The sequence below is a fragment of the Triturus cristatus genome, chromosome 4_1, assembly GCF_964204655.1.
Source record: "Triturus cristatus chromosome 4_1, aTriCri1.1, whole genome shotgun sequence".
NCBI classification, from domain to species: Eukaryota; Metazoa; Chordata; class Amphibia; order Caudata; family Salamandridae; genus Triturus; species Triturus cristatus.
The window spans coordinates 130,502,778-130,523,095 of NC_140585.1; the positions used below are offsets into that span (position 1 = coordinate 130,502,778).

The window sequence follows — 20,318 nt, forward strand, 5'->3', positions numbered from 1 at the left end:
GGGATAAACATAGGCTCTGTCAAGTCTATGATGATAACAGACTCCATACCACCAAGCCTGAAATGAAACCTTGGAGGTATCCTTCCAAGACTTAGTGATTTGCTGAAATGCTACAGCTAGAAGTAAATCAATAATGGACGTATTAGTGGTGGAAGAGGACCATATGTCGGAGAGACTACCTAAAAAGATATGTGAAAATGTGGGAGGGAAAGAGGTGGAAAAGATCTTATTAATCTGATTCCACACATCAGTCCAAAATTTATGAATCCTCGGACAGCAGAATAGCATGTGCTTAAGATCTGCCCTCGATGCTGAACAAGACCAGCAAGTGGGAGGGATGGAAGGATCAATTGTATGCAACTTGGCAGGAGTAATCAAAAGTCTATTATATATATAAAAAATAACGTTTGAGTTGTATTCGCTGCCCTAGAGGACTTCCTTATCTTGATCCAAACCTTTTGCCACAAGGAGACAGAAAATGTGTCCTCTACATCCGATTCCCAGTCCGTTTCTGTTTTAGATTTATCCCGAGAGCCAGAAGTGTCTCTTAGCTTTGCATATATCTGGGAGGCAGAAGAAGCAAGCAAGCAAACAAGGGAGAGAAAGAGGGGAAAAATTAGTGCGAGTGGTGGAATTAGAGAGAGTGTCATAGCTGTTTTGCAAAACCGTACGCAGTAGATTATATTTGGGTTCAAAGGAATCATGTAAAGAGAAGCGAGATTGAAGAGTAGAGAAGGGGACACAAGCGTCTTCATCAAACAATTGATGGATCCAATTAATACCAAGGTTCTTCCAGTCTTTCCAAAAAAGCATCCTATTGCGAAGTTTAATAAGAGGATTATACCACAAGGGAGAGTGTAAAAAACGCGACCGGTCATCTAAACCTCCCAGGAAAAGAGGAGAAAAGATTTTGCGAGAATTTTTAAGAATCGGGAGGGAAAATTTATTTGGAATATGAGACAGCGATACAAATTCCTCAAAGGTAAATGGATGAAAAAAAGACGATTCAATCTCAACCCACAAAGGTCTTGAAATGACATCAGATAACAAGGGAACAGAGTGTTTAAGGAAAAATGAGGAATGATAAGAGGCAAAATCCGGAAAATTAACTCCACCCAACTGCTTGGGTCGTTTAAGTTTTGCAAAAGACATTCTAGCTTTTTTATGCTGCCATAAGAACTTAGACAACGTAGAGTATATATTCTTATAACAAGACTTAGGTACATTAACAGGGAGATTGGACAGATAAAATAAAATAATGGGAACCAACATCATTTTAATGGAATCCAATCTTCCCCACCAGGATAAAAACAAAGGATGCCAACGGGTAGTAGAGTCCTGAATTATTGTTTGTAGATTTTTAATGTTAAGTGCTACAGTGTCCTTGATAGAGGATTTAAACCAGAGGCCTAGATATTTTATCTTAGCCGGACTCCAGTGGAAAGAAGAAGCCAAGAAGTCTGCATGAAAACAAAATTTATTCAAAGGGAGAATTTCACACTTGTCAACATTGAGTTTATAGCCCGAGACTCTCGCAAAATCAGATACCTCCGACAAAAAGGATGGGATAGAGGATTGGAAATAAATAATAGAATATCATCCGCATAGGCAGAAAGCTTCAAATTCTTATCCCCATAGGGGAAACCAGTAATATCTGTATTCATACGAATTTTTATCAGGAAAGGTTCTAACGCCAAAATAAAAAGAAGAGGAGAGAGTGGACACCCTTGTCTAACGCCTCTGAAGAGAGGAAACGAGGAAGAAACAAGGCCATTAGCCAAAATAAAGGATCTGGGAAAGGAATACAACAAAGAAACATAAGCAAGAAATTTCCGACCCAAACCAAGCAAGGACTGCGAGCATAAATTGCCAATTAACCCTATCAAAAGCTTTTTCAGCATCTAATGCGACAGCAGCTAAAGAATGCGGAAAGGAAGGAGACTTACTCAGAACATTGAAGAAAAGACGAGTATTGTCAGAAAGATGACGTCCTTTGATGAAACCGCATTGTTCTTTGCCAATTATACTAGGTAAAATTTTGTCAAGACGTAGTGCAAGAATTTTTGCAAAGATCTTATAATCCAAATTGATTAAAGAGATGGGCCTATAATTCATACACAAAGTATGATCTTTATTATCCTTAGGTATGAGACAAATTAAGGCCTCTTGAAAAGACCCCTCAGACTTTTTGGAGGATATAAAAAACAAAAATAATTGATGAAGTTTGGGAACAAGCAAATTCGCAAAGTGTATATAGAATTCTATCGTAAATCCATCTGGTCCGGGAGCCTTACCTTTTTTAATTATTCGAATGGACTCTAGGATATCCTTAGGACCTATATCTGCCTCCAATGGGGCAAAGTCTGTGTCTGGAAAGGATGGAGAAGGAATGGAAGATAAATAATGGTCAATATCTGTTAAAAGAGGAGGAGATTCCGGAGTATAGAGATTTTGATAAAAATTAGTGAACTCTGCTAGGATATCTTCATCCTTATGAAGAGTGGGGCCTGACGAGGAAACAATAGATTCAATTTTCGTGCGCTCTTGTTTAACTTTAAGATACTTGGCAAGAAGATTGCCTGCCTTATTTTGCGCACAATAATATTTGGCACTGGATTTAAGTAAAATTAGATTAGCAGAGTCCGTGGAGAGTTTATTAAAGGAGAGTTTGGCCTTGAGAAGTTTTTTCAAGTCAGATTGAGAGTTAGTTAAATAATAGCGATGTTCCAATTGCTTAATTTGTGTATTAATGGACTGTAAGGAGTGGGATGCAGCTCGTCTCTTATGGGAAACAAACGAGATAATGAAATCTCTAGAAGCAGCTTTGAAAGTGTCCCATAATACCTGAGGGGATATTAGAGGAGACTCATTTTCAGTAAAAAATAGGGATGAAAACTCAAGGAAAGCTGGAGTAAATTTAGGGTCTAATAGGAGAGAGTTATTGAATCTCCATCTCCTAGTACCTTTTATGGGGGGAAGCAAATCAAGTTGCAAGGAAACTGGGGCATGGTCAGAAATTAAAATGGAGCCTATTTCAGAATGGGTAATGTGTTGGATCAGAGCTTTAGAAACAAAAATATAGTCAATTCGGGATTGAGTAGAATGAGCTGGCGAGTAATATGTGTATTCCTGGAGTGTAGGATGACAGAGTCTCCAAGAGTCAACAAGAGAGCGTTGGGATATAGTGGATGTAAATTGAGTGTGCATGGACGAGGGGGAAAAACGTGAATGGGATTTCCGATCTAAAATAGGATCCATAACCATATTGCAATCCCCTCCTAAAATGAGATAATCATCAGAGGATTGCATCAACGAGACTAACATCTGGGGCCAAAAAAGCTTATCATGCACAGTAGGAGCATATAAATTAAAAATAGTTAAAGGGACTTTATCAACCAACATAGATACAATAACCCACCTACCATCAGAGTCATTGGTTTGATTTACAACTTTAACATTTAACCGTTTATGACAGAGAATTGCAACTCCATTACGCTTCCCTGATCCAGGAGATGCAAATACATGCCCTACCCAATTACGACGTAATTTGGCAACTTCAACCTCTTGTATATGAATTTCTTGTAATAGCACAATATCTCCCTTTAAATTTGCTAAATGGGACAAAACTCGTTGCCGCTTAATGGGAGAACCCAAACCCTTAACATTCCAGGTAAATATATTTAGCAACATCTAACTATACATCTCATAGTAAAAGATATCATTTATATAAGAAACAATCAGGCAAATAAGTATCCATAAACTCATCATATAGAAATTGGAGAGAAGTAATATTAACACAGGAAGAGAAGTGATAAGGTACAATAAAGAAGTATGATAGGAACAAAATTGAGAGCGAGGAAGTAAGAAGTCTAGTAAAACAGAAGGAGAGAAAGAGATAACAGAGAGGATTAGAACAGAAAACAGAGAGACAACGACAACATCATGCGTAATGCAACAATAAAAGAAGAGAAAAGAAGAAAAGGAATTGGAAAAAGAAAAAAGTGACAAAGAATCCATACTGGAATAACCAATACAAAATAATGTCGATATTTGAAAGAGAAGAGAGCTAGCAACATAGGATGAGAAGAAGAAGTAATAAAGAGGTGTAGAACAGAAAACAGAAAAACAGCTGCAACAGTATGAAAAATATAACAATTAGAGGGAAAGAAGAAAGAAAGGGAAATAGAAAAAAGTAGGAAACAGTGAGTAGGGGAAAAAACAGTACAGAAGAACGCTAATATTTGAAAGGAAAACCAAAGAGTAAAGAGACATGGTAATACAAACCAATATAATAAATCAAAAAGACATACCACAAGTAAACATTGAGGATGGGGGGGGTGAAGCCACATAGGAAAAGGCAGCATACCAAGACGGACAACTCCAGGACTGACGAGAGCACGAGGGATAACGACCTCCAGGGAGAGCGACGGAGGAAGAAGGAAGGGATTGAATAATGCATCTACAAGAAAATGGAAAAGAAAACATGTTAACCAACAAAGTCACAGACTAAACAAGGAATAAATGCAAAAAAGGTGGACACGAGGCAAAAAATCACAACAATGTTAATACAATAGGGAAATCACGCTCTGGACATGTCCATAGATTCATCTCTACAAGTATTCAGAAAATGTTGGAGAAGCGCGGGATCGTCATAGTTAGTAGTCTTGTTCTGATAGGTCACTTTGAACAGGCACGGGTGAAATAAACCATAACGAGCATTTAACGCACGAAGTGCAGGCCTCATATCCAAAAATTTCTTCCGGCGATCCGCTGTGGCTTTGGAGTAGTCTTGAGCAAAAAACAAAGTAGAGCCATTCCAAAGAATCTTTCCTTTCTGTTTGGCAGCCTGAAGGACCCTGAGCAAGTCCGTATATTCCAAAAAATATAAAATGACACCCCTGGGTTTCACATGAGCGGAAGCAGTAGAAGGACCTGGACTATGACCCAGGCGGTGAGCTCGCTGGATGTTGAGAGGGGGTGACTCAGGAAAACCAAGAAGCTTTGGTAGGAAAGATCGAAAAAATACCAAGGGGTCAGGATTCTCAAGGCCCTCCAAAAGGCCATAAATGCGTAGGTTATTATGCCTATTTCGGTTCTCCAAATTCTCCACCTGTTGCGTTAGATGTGAAATTTCCCTTCGCATATCAGGAATATGATCTGTGATAGCTTGAATAGAACCGACATGAATCTCAAGATCATCCACCCTCTTCTCCGTGTTCGACCAATTATCTTCAAGATGTTGGAGACGAACATTAGTCTCTGTCATATAGGGTTTACGAGAGCGTATCTCCTCTAACAAAAGTTCCATTGAAATTGTAGGTGAAGTAGTAGGAGGAGAAGGAGGAGTTACCTCAGTTCTCTTACCAGATGTTGAAGGCGAGACAGAAGGAATTTACGAGACTACTTTAGCACTGGCACCAGGAGGAGCAGAAGGCAAAAGCTTAGAATTTACAGAGTCTGAGTTAGCGTCCTCCATAGTATCTTGTAGCACACTGAAAGGATTAGAGTCTGCCATTGACGCATTTTTACCCTGCTGGACACTTCCACGGTTAGTGCGAGGCATTGCCATATAGACCAAAATACAAAAAGCCACAAAAATAAATAAAACTGACTTGAACAGGCAAAATAGTCCAGTGAGACTGAAACGGTGTAATTAAAAGAATTAACGCCTCAGAGTAAAAATTGTGAATGAAAAGATATATAACAACATCAAGAGGATGCAGGAAACAAAAAAAACTTGAAGAAAATGAGGCCAAAACAGCTCACCGCTGGTCACATGAGGAGCCGAGTATGAGGAGAAACTCCATCGCGGGAAACCGGAGCATTCAAAATGGCGGCCGCGGCATTCAGAGAGCCGCGAGAGGAAGTAAAAGGCAAAAATCTGCCGAGTCCATCAGCACCAGAAGTCGGCAATGTCCCAGGCGGAGCAGGCGAGTGTCCCAAACATGATGTTGCTGGCAGAAAGTCCCGAAATGAGGAAAAAATGCCCTGGGGAGATCCCAACGCGCTACTCCCTCACGGAGCTCCGACGAGCAGCGGCCATTTTCCGCGGCGTCCAAGCCACGCCCCCACGACATGCTCTTCCTGAGTGGCTGAAAAGATCAGGATGTCGTCAATGTAAACCACGACAAACCTATCCAGAAAGTCTCGTAGCACCTCGTTGAGGAAGAACTGGAAGGCTGCCGGGGCGTTGCAAAGCCCAAAGGACATCACTAAATATTCGAAGAGCCCAAACCGTGTCTTGAAGGCGGTCTTCCACTCGTCGCCTTCTCTCATTCTCACCAAATGGTAAGCCCCTCTGAGCTCCAGCTTGGTGTAGATTTGTGCCTCGCGCACCTGTTCCAACAGGACCGGAATCAGCGGTAAGGGGTATCTGTTCTTGATCGTCAGAGCGTTGAGGGCGCGGTAATCAATGCAACAGCGTAGCTCGCCATTGGCCTTTAGGATAAAGAAGAGCGGCGATGCGGCAGGTGACCGCGAGGGACATATGAACCCCAGCTTCAGGTAGGTGTCCAGGTACTCCCAGAGGTGACTTGTCTCCGGCCCGGTGAGCGCGTAGATTCGTCCACACGGGACTACCGCACCAGGTACTAAATCGATGCGGCAGTCATACTCCCGGTGAGGGGGCAGTTCTTCTGCCTTTTGAACATTGAACACCTCTTTATATGACAGGTACCATGTCGGGAGTGTGACATCCTTCTCTGCGGCCATGGCTACGTGTTGAGAGGTTGACTGACCTGCTTCGTGGTTGTGGGCTGCGCTGATGCATCAGTGACGACAGGAAGTGGAACGGAATGAGATGGTATTGGTGGACCATTCGATCGTCGGTTCGTGTTTTCTTAACCAGTGTAATCCAAGAATGAGTTTGCATCGCGGGGCTTGGATTATGTTGAACTGCAGCCACTCGCCATGATCCTTCCCTATGGTTATCCAGAGAAACGGGGTAACGTATCGTATGGGCCCAGACTCCAGTTCCTTCCCGTCGACAGCAAAAACAAGTTCGGGCGGCTCCTTGGGTGTTAACTGGATCCCGAGCCTGTCTGCTTCTAGTTTATCCAGGAAACATCCGGTCGCTCCGGAGTCTATCATGGCTCTTATGGTACGTGTTCGCTGGTTGATTACCGCTTTCAAAGAGATGAAGTGGTCAGGTTCTTGCTCATTGTCGGATTCCATAGAAGGGATGGAGTGTGGGCTTGAAGGCTTCCCTTCCTGGTCCTTCAAGCTCTGCAGTTTCCCGTTGCCCCTTCCTCGGTTGCGAGCGCGGCTTGCCCGGGACGTGGTCGGCTCGTCTTGGGTCTAACCGGGCACTCTCGTAGGAAGTGGCCTTTTTTGCCACAGTACAAACAGAGGCCCTGTTTGCGGCGATGGTCGCGTTCGCTCAAGGTCAGCGAGGCCCTCACTGTCCCGATTTCCATAGGATCCGATCTGGGGCCAGTGTGGTCGGGAGCTCGGTTATTCTCATACGAGGATGACGTCTTGTCTCTCCGTTTAGGGTCTCCTTTTCTTTCTCGGAGACGATGTTCCAACCGGGAGGCCAACTCTACCATGGCGGAGCAGGTCTGGGGTTGTGGGTCGATCTGGGCGATGACGTCTTTTAATTCGTCCGTGAGCCCTTGGTAAAAGATGGCAGACTGCTTGGTTTCAGGCCAGTCGGTTTCTGCCACCAACCGACGAAAGCTGTTGAGATACCCTATAAAGTCATTGGGTTTTTGCCTGAGTGCCAGCAGGTCGCGGTCGGCCGAAAAGGTGTCGGCCCGTCGGTCGAAGGTTCCTTCAAACGCACTGTGGAAGGCGTCCCAATCGTACAGCAGGGCTTCGTCCCTACAGACTATGGGGACTGCCCATTGAGCCGCGTCTCCTGCTAAATAGGAAATCAGGAAGGCCACCCGGGCCTGGTTGGTAAGGAAGAGTTTTGGCTTGCAGTGGAAGTGTAGCATGACTTGCGTCATGAAGACTTGGACTTTGTGTATGTCCCCATGAAACCGTTCAGGTGGTGCCAATGGAACATGTGCTGGCATTTCCATCACTACCTGCGGGGTCTGCGGGGAAAAAGGGGGCCCTGCATCGAAGGGGTTTTTCTGAAGACGATCGATATGCGCGTGTAGAGCGGCTGTTTCTGACCGGGAAGCGGCCAACTCCACCTCCACCTCCACCTGCACTTGGGCTAGCGCGGCTAACACGTCTTCTAAGGTGGCCATAGCCTAATCAGCGTGATCGGGAGGCGAATAAGTCGTGGGCCGAATATTCTGTCGTGTTCCCGCTGGTTTCCTCTCCTCAGGATGACGCTGATGCTTTAAAGGGTCCACCTCCCATCTGCCCCTAGTCCGGAGGATGTGTAACACACACGGACGGAGGAGGCAGGTGAGCGAGGGAAGGGAGGATAGGGACGGCTGGGAGGGAGATCTGAAATGAGACAAACACACTATGAGCGATAGCCTGCTCTGCCAATCCCCCTGGTTCCCATATGTGGGTGGCTCGCTTACCTGATGTCTCCTCCCGCCTTGTGGTTGGGAAGTGGCATCAATCTCCTCTTTGAAGGAAATGAAGAGAGGTGGGCAAAAGGAAGGGCGTTGCGCCTGGCTAGGTCCCTCCTCACGGGGAGTCCAGGAGGTTCCGCTTAGGTGGTGCAACCCCAACGGGGAATGCTGGTGAGGAAATCCTCTGCGTAAGTTCGGAGAGGTTCGTAGGAGGTCACTTGGAACCGTGGGCTCACGGAGCTGTGGCGCTCCCACGGGGTGATTTTGCCTCGAGTACGAGGCGGTCTTGTCCAGGTATCTCGTTGGCGCTGCTACTTCCAGGCTCTGTAATCCTCGAGCCGAGGAGCGCGATACCTCGGGATTGCTGAGGCCCGGAAAGTCCTGAGCGGAGCGGGTACGCTGCCACTCTATATGCTCCCAGGTGGAGCCAGGAGCAGAGGAGCGAAACCCCACGAGGAGTAGCCCGAAATTCCGTGGGCGGAGGGTTGCACTTTGCGCTGCTACTCACTACTCGCGGTGAATCCGGGAGCTGAGGAGCGCGATCACAGGAGGAGCCGCACGGAAATCCGAGGGTCGGTGATGAAGGGGTCGAGCCGCCGCTCTCTACTCGCGGAGGAGCCGGGAGTGGAGAAGCGCGACCGCGCAGCAGAAGCAGCCGTTGGTTTTTTCTCTGGACTCAAAACGGGTGAGGCTTTCAGAAAAGCCGATGCGGAGACTCTGGTCTTCAGGGTACGTAGTTTTCTCGCCGAACAGGACGTCTGCACGAACCAACACAGAACGGGATACATCTGGGAATATTCGGCGCCCTCTTGCGGGTGTGTCCGGCTTATATGCCTAATGGCCGTGTGACCAATCACGTGAAGCGGGGATAGCCGGGGGGTCTGGGAATTGTAGTCCATGGTCGGGATTGGTTGTCCTGTATCCATCCCGGGGTTCGAAGGACCCGGCACTCAGCGCCTTTACTGGGAGCGAATCATGACAGGCAGGGAGGCACAACTACTAATGAAGGTTTGCACAAGGAATGGAGGCAGCCTGGCAACTTAAGGCTGCCCTAATGAGACATATGTTGACATTGGAATCTTAAATGAAGTAAAAGAATCTTCTTTGTTTCACTTAGAGTGGTAGTCCATCGCAACAAGGATATATTTAATCTCTAAACCAAAACTCTCAACGGGCCCCAGCATGTCAGGATTTTTACCCCTGGATTTACTGGGGAGGTTATTTGGACTTTGGGGTGGCTTTATGACTCACTATCACTGTTGGTGAAGCTGGTTCAGTTTTTCACTTTTTTCTCAAGCATGAAGTCTAGCCCAGGCCACCAGCCCTGGGTGTGATTTCTACTCTTGATTAGATTTCTGCCCAAGTGCCCTCCATGGCCTGTATCCACTAGTTTGCTCCACAGAATGCAAAGAGGAACCATCTTATCTAATCTCATCAGTTTGTCATCAACCACACTCCGCTCATTCTTCACCTCCCAGTATCTCCTTATGTCACCCGAAGGTTAAATTGTTTTGGCCAACCCTTCAAATTATACTCTCTAACTTTGAGTTGAGTTGAATCATTTTGTACTCCCTCCTTCCATTACCTCTTATCTTCTCCACAATTGTATATATTGAGGATTATGTCATTTAAATTGTCATTCCCATCACAGTCTTGAGTTGTATTGAGGGTCTGCCTTCTGAGGTGATCTGCTGCAAAATAATTGGGGCCAGAATTATGCTCTAGGTTAAAATTGTAACCTTCTTGTCCTAACTATCACCTGGAAATATCTGAGATTAAAGGATTGTGCTCAGTGCGTATTGTTAAAGGCATGCCCTATAAGAAGAAACTGGAATGTTTAACGGCCCAGAAACAGGCCAATGCCCTTTCAACAATCGAATGGTTGCATTACAGACCCCTTAAGGACCTGTCGGCAAAAGAAATAGCCTGCTCTTCTACATCCACAATTTGAGACAGAATTAAAGACAGATTGTTGCGGAGGTCCTGCGAGGGAGTGATCGAGTTGGAGGTGGCCGATGGCAAAGAGAAATGTTTCCCAATGGTCGTGATTTCTTTGCTGGCATTGATGCGTCTGCTAGAGTAGCACATTTGGTACTTCGTATAATTTGATGGCAGTGTCTCAAGGTGGATTTAAACTTCTCATGTCTGTGTTATCCTGACTTATTCTTCATTTGTGCTCCTGTTTTTTGCAGTGGCTCCCCTGTATGCCAATTGACCTGGGGTCTTCATCCTGTTGTATTGCTGTATTTGAGGGGGGCCAGGGAGTCCATGCAGGAGGTGATCCAATTGTTGAATATCTTGGTGAGGCCTTGGGCATGTTGTTGTGTTCCAGTCAGTGGATGCTAGACCGGTGTTCTGGTTCTTGTTAGTTATGCTGTTCTAGTTTCAGTAGACTGGTGCGGCGGTGCTACTCTCTCCTATTTGTTCTCTTGTGTAGGCCATTGTCTTGGACTTTCGCTGATTTCCTTAGCCCTTTTTCCTCTTTGAATAATGTAAAACAGCAATAGGGGTGTGTTTTTAAGTGGGTTTCTTCACAGGAATGCTTGTGATCAAATCCAACAATTTGCAAGTATGTGGAAACGAATTACAACTACAGACCTGACCACTAAATAGCTGGGGGATGCACTGCATGTGAATCTACAACAAATATCAAAATCCAAAAGCAGTGTTACCTGTAAATTACTAGTTTCTTAGCAACTCGGACAAGTCCTTTAGCTCTTCCCTGTGCAGTTTAGTAAAATTATCTCTTTCATATGCGTGATCTGTTCAGTGGCTCCTCCCTGCACATTTTGTGTCTGTTAGCTCCTAGGTATGCAGGGCTAGCACAACACTGAGGCCACTGCAGGCAGCTGCCTCCTAGTCCCCCAGAAATGACAAAAGGAGGTGCTGGTCTTAACGCATGGGCTCAAAATACACTGTGTTGCTAGGGGAAAGGGAGCATCTGCAATTTGGTTATATGGGTGTCTATATGTCATAGAATACCCTGTACTCTGGAGCAGTCAACGTTTGTCTGTGTTCTGGGCCAGTCAGCTCACCTTTCTGCCTTTGGTAGTTTTATCCATGCTGCTAAGATATGCCATAGTGGTTTTCCATGCTAGGTTTTCTCAGCCTTTTGATTCTCATGCATTTGGCTTTTAGACCCATGTCTCTGACTTGTATTTTAATTGCTCATGGTTTGTTGACAGGTACGACAAGGAGCTGAGCGTGCTATACCTGGCAGCACGGTTTGGAGGAGTTCATGCGGCTGTTTCACGAGCTTTCCATGAGGTGAGTGAGATCAAGTTGTTCTGTACTATCCAGTGGTGTTATAGTCCAGGATGTCGTTCTCTGCCGGGTTTGGGGGTGGCGCCTTCCAAAACGTGAAATCATAAAGCCCGAGGGCCACTTCTTGCCCTTCAAATGACTTCTAAGTTTTAATCTTTGGTTTGTTTTGTGTACCTGAAAGGAACGGCTTCAGCAACATCACACTAAATGGAAAGGTGACCTGGAAGTGTCCTGTCACTTTCAACCTTGAAAAACATTGAACATTAGTGGTCAGTTTCTACATTTACTCCATATTAGACTACCCTAATGCCCTACACTTCAGACTCAACAGTCCATGCGGTGTCTGCTTAAAGAGCCCATAGCAGCCCTCGGAGCTACTACTGGCCTCAGAACGAGACCATGTGTCCTAGACTTGCACAGCACTCTGCTGGTGGGAGACCACATCTACTTTAGAATGGTTTGCCTCCTCTTTGCCTAATGCCTAAATCCTTGTGCCCTGGATTACCTATACCTAACAGTTACAGCTTTTCCTTCCTTGTAATAATCTCCGTTCTCATGGTGGGTGCTTCTTCTCTATAGAAGATTGTCTAGACTGCAGCTTATGTAAGGATGTTTGGCTCTATATCTCCCTCTTTACCTTCTGGGAGTACTTGATGGCTGGTTAGTTTAGAAGACCACCACCATGAAACCCATTTGGGTGTGTTGCACTTTACCAATGCTGTCAATTAGTCTGTCTAGCTCATTTGCCCTCTCCCTGCCTGACTTCTGGTCTCCCTCACTATGGTCTCTCATTGTTACAAAGTTTGTCTGTGAGCTAGGTTAAGTCTTTGATGGTTTGCTACTCACAGTACAGCGCATGAGGATTTTAATACATACAGCAACTGACCGAGCCTGTTGCTCATGGAAACGATTGTTGCCCTTTGAGGAATGAGCAACAAGGCTACTGCACAGGAGTCAAACAAGACTGTTGCATGGCATTGTGTAATATAGGAGTTCTAATTCCTTAGGTATTTGGGTTATATGGTCTAGTTCTATAGTTTAGTGCACTAATCATGGTTTATTCTATGACATTTTCACATGCAGCGGGAACTCAGATCAGGGACTGTCCATGTTGCAGATGTACCACTAGCTGGCCTGATAATTCTAATCAAGTAGTAACGATCAGGTAATAAAAGTATGTCTCACTGCTGTGCTTGTTTACTTTGCAGATTAAAAAGCGGGTGCCAGATTTTGCACCACAGACACTGCTGGACTTTGGCTCTGGAACTGGCTCAGTAACTTGGTAAGGGCTCCTTTAAGATTTTTGTTAAAGAATTGATAGGTTCTCTATTTCCACAAAATAAAAGGTGGAAGGCAAATCACACTATTTACATTTGTCTATAAATGTACTGACAAATCAAAGATTTTTTTACTATATATATATTTGTTGGCTTGTGTGTGCTTTCAAAGCACCACAAGGAGTCAGGAGTGTATAGATCTTACAGTACACTTTGAGAAAGTTCCTGAAAGCATTTCAGGCAAGTGTGTTCTAGTCCTTCATCATCCCCTCTTTCTTACGAATGCTGTAGGCATCTTTCCCCACCTAGGAAGGGTCCATGAAGTGCTAGCCATTGTTTTGTATTATCTTTTGTGGACAGTAGCAACAGCCTGAACTAATTGAGATGCGCTGAGGATGCTGCTGCCCTCTGAGAATTTCTCGAAGAATGTGTAAGTTGCACTCATTTTTAACTGTTGCTCTGCACCAGGTCTACAGTAGATAACCTTAATGTTTGTGGCATGTGTAGCTGTAAGTACACATGCTGTGCAGTCTTCTGCCATATAGTGATGAGCTCAGATGTGTACAACTTGTTTCTTTCTTCGACGGTTTATATTCGTCATGTTTTGTTTGACTCCATCTCCGCGACATACCTCTAGACTTCCACCGTCTGGGTCGACAATGTGATGCAAAGGACTCCATTTCGATTCTGTCCTACTTGCTACGCCATGTACCCGAAGTCCGACCTTCATGAAGTTTGCAATCTTCTTTTTGGTATGTCTTGTGTCCCGTAAGAAAAAAACTCAATGCAACCGACGCTTTCGTCTCCTTGCCTCAGCGACCATGGCACACATACGAGAAGCAGAAGACACGCCAGATGTCTTTGGAAAGCATGAGGAGTATGGTATAGAAGAATCAGGTGCTCTGGGTGTTGAATTGGAACCAGCCTTCTCGCCGAAAAGAGCAGACTCCAACACTGACATCAAGGCTGAACAACCTCTGCCTAGCCAACAGCAACAAACGTACTGATGCTCCCCCCTACTCACCACCAAGAGGCGTCCACTTCAAGCTTCCATGCCTAGGAAGTATCTGGTGTGCCACTGCCTACTGGCCATGGTCGACACCTGCATTCCGAGATGGAGCAGACACCAATTCCACATTCGGCATCAAAGAATAGCGTCGTCTGCTGTCTCGGCACTGGATCCGGAGGTGCACCATTGACCACCCTTGGAGCCGAAAGGGATGGAGCTGAAGATTTCAGAGGCAAGGCATCTTGCACTGGAATATTTGGAGTAGAGTTTGACAAAAGGCTGGGTGATCTGAAGCAATTGGTGCCAAGATTGTGCTTGGCACACGCTGATGGGCGACCATCCATCCCATTGAGGCCCTCTTCCACTGCTCTCTCCGCTTCAGCTTCCAAGGACTTTTGGCAGCCGATCCTAGAGTGGCTTTCAGAACATCTGGATGCTCGACAACAGAGGATATATAGTCAGCCTGACTCTACTCCTCACAAGGGTAAATTGACTTGTGAGGAGGGCATCAACCCACCAATGCCGGTCCTCCCAAGAGGCTTAAAAAGCACAACAGTGCTACCTCTCCGCTACTTCCTCCTTTAACTTCCCTTCCTCCTCCTCCTATATCTCTTGTGTTAACTGTGGCGTCAGCACAACACTCACCTAGAGGTTCTTTGTACTCAGGGAACAGCAACAGTCCAAGACTCCCTTATGACCCGTAAGGCTCAGACTCTTGGGATGATTGTGATATTGAACCCCCTGCAGACGCAGACCCAGATTTGTATCCTGCTAAACATTCCCCACCAGATGATGTCACTGCATATCATGAGGTATTACCCACTGCTGCCACATTTCACAATGTCAAGCTGCACATGCAGCAAGAAAAAGATGATTTCCTTGTTGAAACCCCTCTCCTCCACTCAACACACGCTCCAATACCTTCCAGTGCTGAAAGGGGTCCTCAAACCAGCCACCTAGATTTTTAAGGAGCCAGTCAAGAATGATCACACTTAGGGTAAATAGGAAATATAAAGCCTCCCCTAGTGACCCTCTATATATTTGTGGCTAGTTACCTCCTGACACCCTGGTGGTACATCCTGCCAGAAAGCGTTCCAGCACCCAGAGCACTGGTGATGCACCCCCACCTGATTGGGAGAGCAAGAAAATAGGTGCAGGAAGGAAAAAGGGCGGTAGCACACTCCACTACTCATTGGTGAATAGCCAACTCCATTGGATTGCTCTCCTAATATGACCGCACTCAGTGGGACCAAATGGCAGATTTGGTAGAACATCTTCCAGAACAGTACCCCAATAAAGGTCGTCAGCAATAAGAGGCAGAGGGAAAGGTTATCTTGAATACTAATATTCAATGTGTTTTAGACGCCGCAGATACAGCCGCATGCGGCATTAATTCCAGCATTCTTTTGCGGCGCCATGCATGGCTGAGGGTATCTGGGTTTAAACCAGAGGAGCAACAACTCTTAATAAATGTGCCTTTTGATGGTGAGCATCTCTTTGGCTCTCAGGTTGATGAGATGCTCGAAAAAACAAAAAAAGATAGTTATGGCAAACGGAACAGGCGCCCTCCAAACACCGCCCACTCGAGGCTCCATTCAGCGCTCACAGCCTCGTGGCAAATCCAAGATGCTCACTTCAGAATCCTCTGCCACATTCACCAGAACACTGCACCAATTCCCCTCTCAGGGTTACTACAAGGGTGGATACCAGGGTGATAACAAGAGTAGAGGTGAAAGGGTAGGGTCATGGCTAGCTGGCCAAGATGGCGGTCGTGTAATCTGGTGACTCCATATCAGCCCAAATATAATCCTGTAAATTCCTCCAAATTGGGTGTCCTTTATCCCGAGAACAGCAAAAGAAACAAATGATGGACTGAATGCTGAACAATGCAAACGTTCACCCCCAGGAACAAAGATCTCTGTTTAATTCATCGTTCTTTTGCTCACCACACCACTCCTGTTTGGACCCTGCCATATGCAACTCAGTCTTGACACTGTACATTATGGGAACAGTCCAGCCCGAACTGCCAAGCCAGGTCCTCCCTGGACGAGAAATAAGCATCCTGGGACCGGTTTAGGGGCATCGCCTCTCATCAGCCAGGCTAGCTTTAATCGAGTGGTTCAGTGAGCACGGGAACCACGTCTGGGCATACCCTTCCCACTTAGGGCGACAAAAGAAACAAATTCTAACTGTGCCACTGGATTCAAGCTGGCACATCTTGAATCCAGTGAAGTATGTGCCCATTTCAGTGTTGCTCTAGTATTAGTTTATGCTTTAGATTGCCAGACTACTCACCAACCCTCCCACTGCTCTCTGCTTCCACCTAAACTAGTGCACGTGTCAGGAAAACCTTCCTAATCCTTATTCCAGAATGAGTTTAATGGGAACAGTAGTACGTGGTCAGGAATACAGCTCTGTGTGGGACTCCCTGCCTCCAACACCCTTGTAGTATTTTTATCAGGTGTTTGATCAGGTTGGTACACCAAAATAGGCATCTCTAGAAAGCGTTAATGCTGTTTTTAACTGTGAGTCCTGTCTCCCTGTTTAGCACATTGATCCTATTGGGTAAAGTCATTTTCTCTTTTGCAGGGCAGCACATACAACCTGGGGGAGTAGTGTTCGGGAGTACATGTGCGTGGACAGCTCGGCTGAAATGAATGAGTTATCAGAGTTCCTGTTGAGAGGTGAGCACTTACTCCTGTGCTACCAAACCTGGTTACTAGAAACGCTGTACTGGGTCAGATCTTTACACCAGCTTGGTGGCGTATCATTTTCACAGCTCACATAGTCGGGTCACATTTGGGAATAAGTACTGGGTCTCTGACCCCCTAAAATCAGACACTACTGGACGTGTAACTGAATTCTGTCTGAAGAACTGTTTTGCTGGTTAAAGGACTAAACTAGACTGCTGATCTGCAAGGCCTACTTTTCTGTTTGTTGTCCTGCTCCTCTGTTTGTTGCCCTGCTGCTGTCTCTGCTGAAGGAGAGCTGGACTCTTCCTTCACTCCAAGTGATCTCCAAGGGCTTGTAGGCGTGCCTCCTGTTGCTTGAGACTCAGGGATATTTATGTCTCTACCCCTGCTCCTGTGTCTGGTTCACTGGAAGTGGCCCATATACTTGCAACATGAATCTCAGAGATTGCAGAGATCAATGCATCAGACGTCGTATCACCGCTGCAGCTTGCTTAGATCAACACATCCCCTCGAATGTGGGCAGAAACTGGCGCATCGCTCAACGCCTCTGAACTCCGGCACCCGCCTTCGGAACTGACACCTCACCTCCACTGCATGTAGAAGATAGATGCATTTTGCGGTCCTGCACGTTGACGCATCTTGCTGCTTGCGACCAGGAAAGGTACTTTGTTCCCTGGTGCCTGCATGAGTCCTGTAGCCAGCTGGTGCTCCGTCGTGGTCGGCCCAAACTTTGACTTTGTCCCGGTAAAGCGCAACCTAAAGTATCCTTTCCAACTATACTTGCTTCTTATTGCTAGAAATTGTTTTATTCTTTAAAAATTAATATCTCAACTTCTGCATGTTGAATTTTTTGTCGTTTTGGTCTTTTGATTTATTTCTAAAGTCATAGTTTATTTTTCTAAACTGTTGTAAAGTCTTTTTGTGGTGTTGTTACTGTGCGAGTTATTGCACAAATACTTTACTTATTGCCTTCTAAGTTAAACTTACTTGCTCTGTGCCAAGTTACCAGAGGGTGAGCACAGTATAATTTAGGTTGTGTCATGACTTACCTTGACTAGGATTGTTGTCCGTACTTGGACAGAGTGCATGCCTCTGCCAACTAGAGACCCAATTTCTAACTGATACCTACAACATAAATTACAGTGTCCTCACTTGCTCCAATCTTCAAGGTTATGGATATCAAATTCACACCTACATTAACCTGTGGGACAGAACTACTTGGAGAAAGAGACCCATAAATGCTAGATAAAGCACACTCAAACCCATGTAAGCAACTGTCTAGGCTCCATCCAGAAAAACACCTCTCATGCCCATAATGGATAAATAGACCTTTTAAATCTGTGGGAAATGCCCATCACCAAGGCGGCATTCACGAAACTTGTAAATAACTTCTTTGAAAAACGTCTCCTTCCAACAAGACTTGGATAACGAAAAAATCTTCTGCTTCGTTCGTAATAACATCTTACAAACAGTCACAACAATATTTGAAAAAATGTAATACTTTGCACTGGACACTAAAAGTTATCTCCTACAGAAGAGCTCCTTTCCCACCAAAGCCTAATTTCAGAATGGAAAGAAGCCTGGCCTACGCAAGGTAGCAGATTATGTGGCTAGGAGAAGCAGTCCGTTCTACATATAATGTGTACATGGTCGGCATCGAAAGTTCGACTGAGGAAAAATCTTTGACTACATTTTAATCCGCTAAACACTAAAACTTTCAGGCAAGCTCTCATTCAAGGTTTGAACCGCTAATTTACACAGCTGATCTGTAGATATGTGGAATTTATGGATTTGGTTATTCGAATGTTATCTCAGTATATTATCACCATGCAAAATTACTAAGTAATTTGAATTCTGTTTTGTGATATTTTCTGATCATTTTGCCTCGTAAGCGGTTTTATTAGCCATACAACCAAATCTATATGTATTGTTTTCCATTTGGCTCTATGTACCACTTTTAAATGGCTGATGGGGCTGTGCTTGCACTATAGAAATACCCCTAAAAAAAGGAATTTGAGAAATGGTTATGTCTGAATCATAAAATGACCAGAAAGGCTTCTGTACTATTTACTCCTGAAGTACTCACCTATTCCACTGTACACTGCTGAACATGTTTAGCCATACTCTGTTTGTGTAGTTATAAAGACCATGTCTAAGTTCTGCACAGTGAGTATATTTTGCCGAATATGTCTGACCTGTACCTAATGTGTCGACCTATTCTTTCAGGCGTTTCAAAGTCACGCGATGCACGAATGCCAGGAGTATATTTTAGACAGTTTCTGCCTGTCTCTCCCAAGGTACTGTGTATTTCATCAAGTTAGTTATACGTACAAGGATGTACTACATAGTAATCGCTACATCTAACAATGAAATTGCGGTAGCAAATAATATTAATGGGCACTTAAAGGGCATATAAAAAAGTGACTCTTAGAATCCCAACAGGGACTTCCTGTAAACACTTGTCCGCAGAAGAGATGGCGATTGGTTCCATACACAAAGTTCTCAGTTTACCAAATAAGAATTATCTTTTTGTAAACTAGTCCAGAAGTCTTCAACTCACCTGTTTCCTGCCTAAGCTCTTAACGGTCCCGTGCTTGTGCCATTCCTGTGGAGTCTCCCGAAGCTACCTCTGCTTGATTTCTTCAAGTCCGCTCCCCCTTTAAAAGTGCCTGCTTTTGTTAATACATTATTTTTGTGATTGGTCATCCAATTCCATTGTTGTATTGCTTTTTGACTTTGAATAGTGCTCAGTTTATCATCACTCCCACCTGCCTTAGAGAAGCCTTGTGCTCTGCTTCAAGGGTTGTCACTTTGGGTGCCTTGATGTCTGATGTAGACATTTTCTTTGGTACTGAATTTAACGTACACAGCCATTAGGTTTAAGGATAAGGAGGTTAGACAACCTCGCTTCTTGGATATTGCTAGCTAAGTACACCTTTACGTGAATCAAGATTTACCATGCTTTGAGCACACCAGTCAGTCAGAAATGACTCCTTCATCCTATCTGTAAACTGAGTTCTTGCTGTGATAGGCAAGGAGGGTCCCTTCATGTGAAATAATCCTTCTATGCTCAGGGAGTTCTTAAATATCTACGATTTGATCTAAGATTTGTCTTCACTCTGAGGGCCTGTTTTCAGTCTTAGTTGGAGGGTTAGAGTTACAAAATAAGAGAATGTGATGCTCTGGATTCCCTGTCACTTGAATGTCCAAGAGCTTACTGTAATATGTTATGTTTTGTTTCTGTTGTGAAAACCGTCTTCTTGGCAACCAGTGACACAGATACTTCCATCTCCTTTAGGTTGGGTATGACCTGGTTACGTCCGCATACTCCCTAAATGAATTGCCGAGTCAACATGACCGCATAGAGACGATCCAAACTCTCTGGAGGAAAACAAATGGTTTCTTGGTGAGTATCTAATCCCACTGTGTTTCCACCTTTTATTGCAGGATTTATCACAATGTTTCAAATGCAGTTAGAGAGTAATACAAATGGGCGGGAGAAGCCACATGATTCCAATCCAGATTTCCAGCCTCTATAAAGGCCTGAGAATAAGAAAGTGAGTCCTTTTGATTGTCATTCATTACTTATCATTCAAGA

The 20,318-nt window shown here is 44.8% G+C and overlaps 1 protein-coding gene across 2 annotated transcripts in view; it reads left to right on the forward strand.

Moving 5' to 3' along the window:
* Positions 1 to 20,318, forward strand: part of METTL17 (methyltransferase like 17) — a 195,040-nt gene that overhangs the window by 94,073 nt on the left and 80,649 nt on the right. For both annotated transcript variants that reach the window (XM_085651776.1, XM_085651777.1), the window contains exons 5-9: positions 11,663 to 11,744; positions 12,950 to 13,023; positions 16,617 to 16,711; positions 18,947 to 19,017; positions 20,019 to 20,126. In XM_085651776.1, coding sequence (XP_085507902.1) covers positions 11,663 to 11,744; positions 12,950 to 13,023; positions 16,617 to 16,711; positions 18,947 to 19,017; positions 20,019 to 20,126 — 430 coding nt within the window. The remainder of the gene's footprint in view (positions 1 to 11,662; positions 11,745 to 12,949; positions 13,024 to 16,616; positions 16,712 to 18,946; positions 19,018 to 20,018; positions 20,127 to 20,318) is intronic.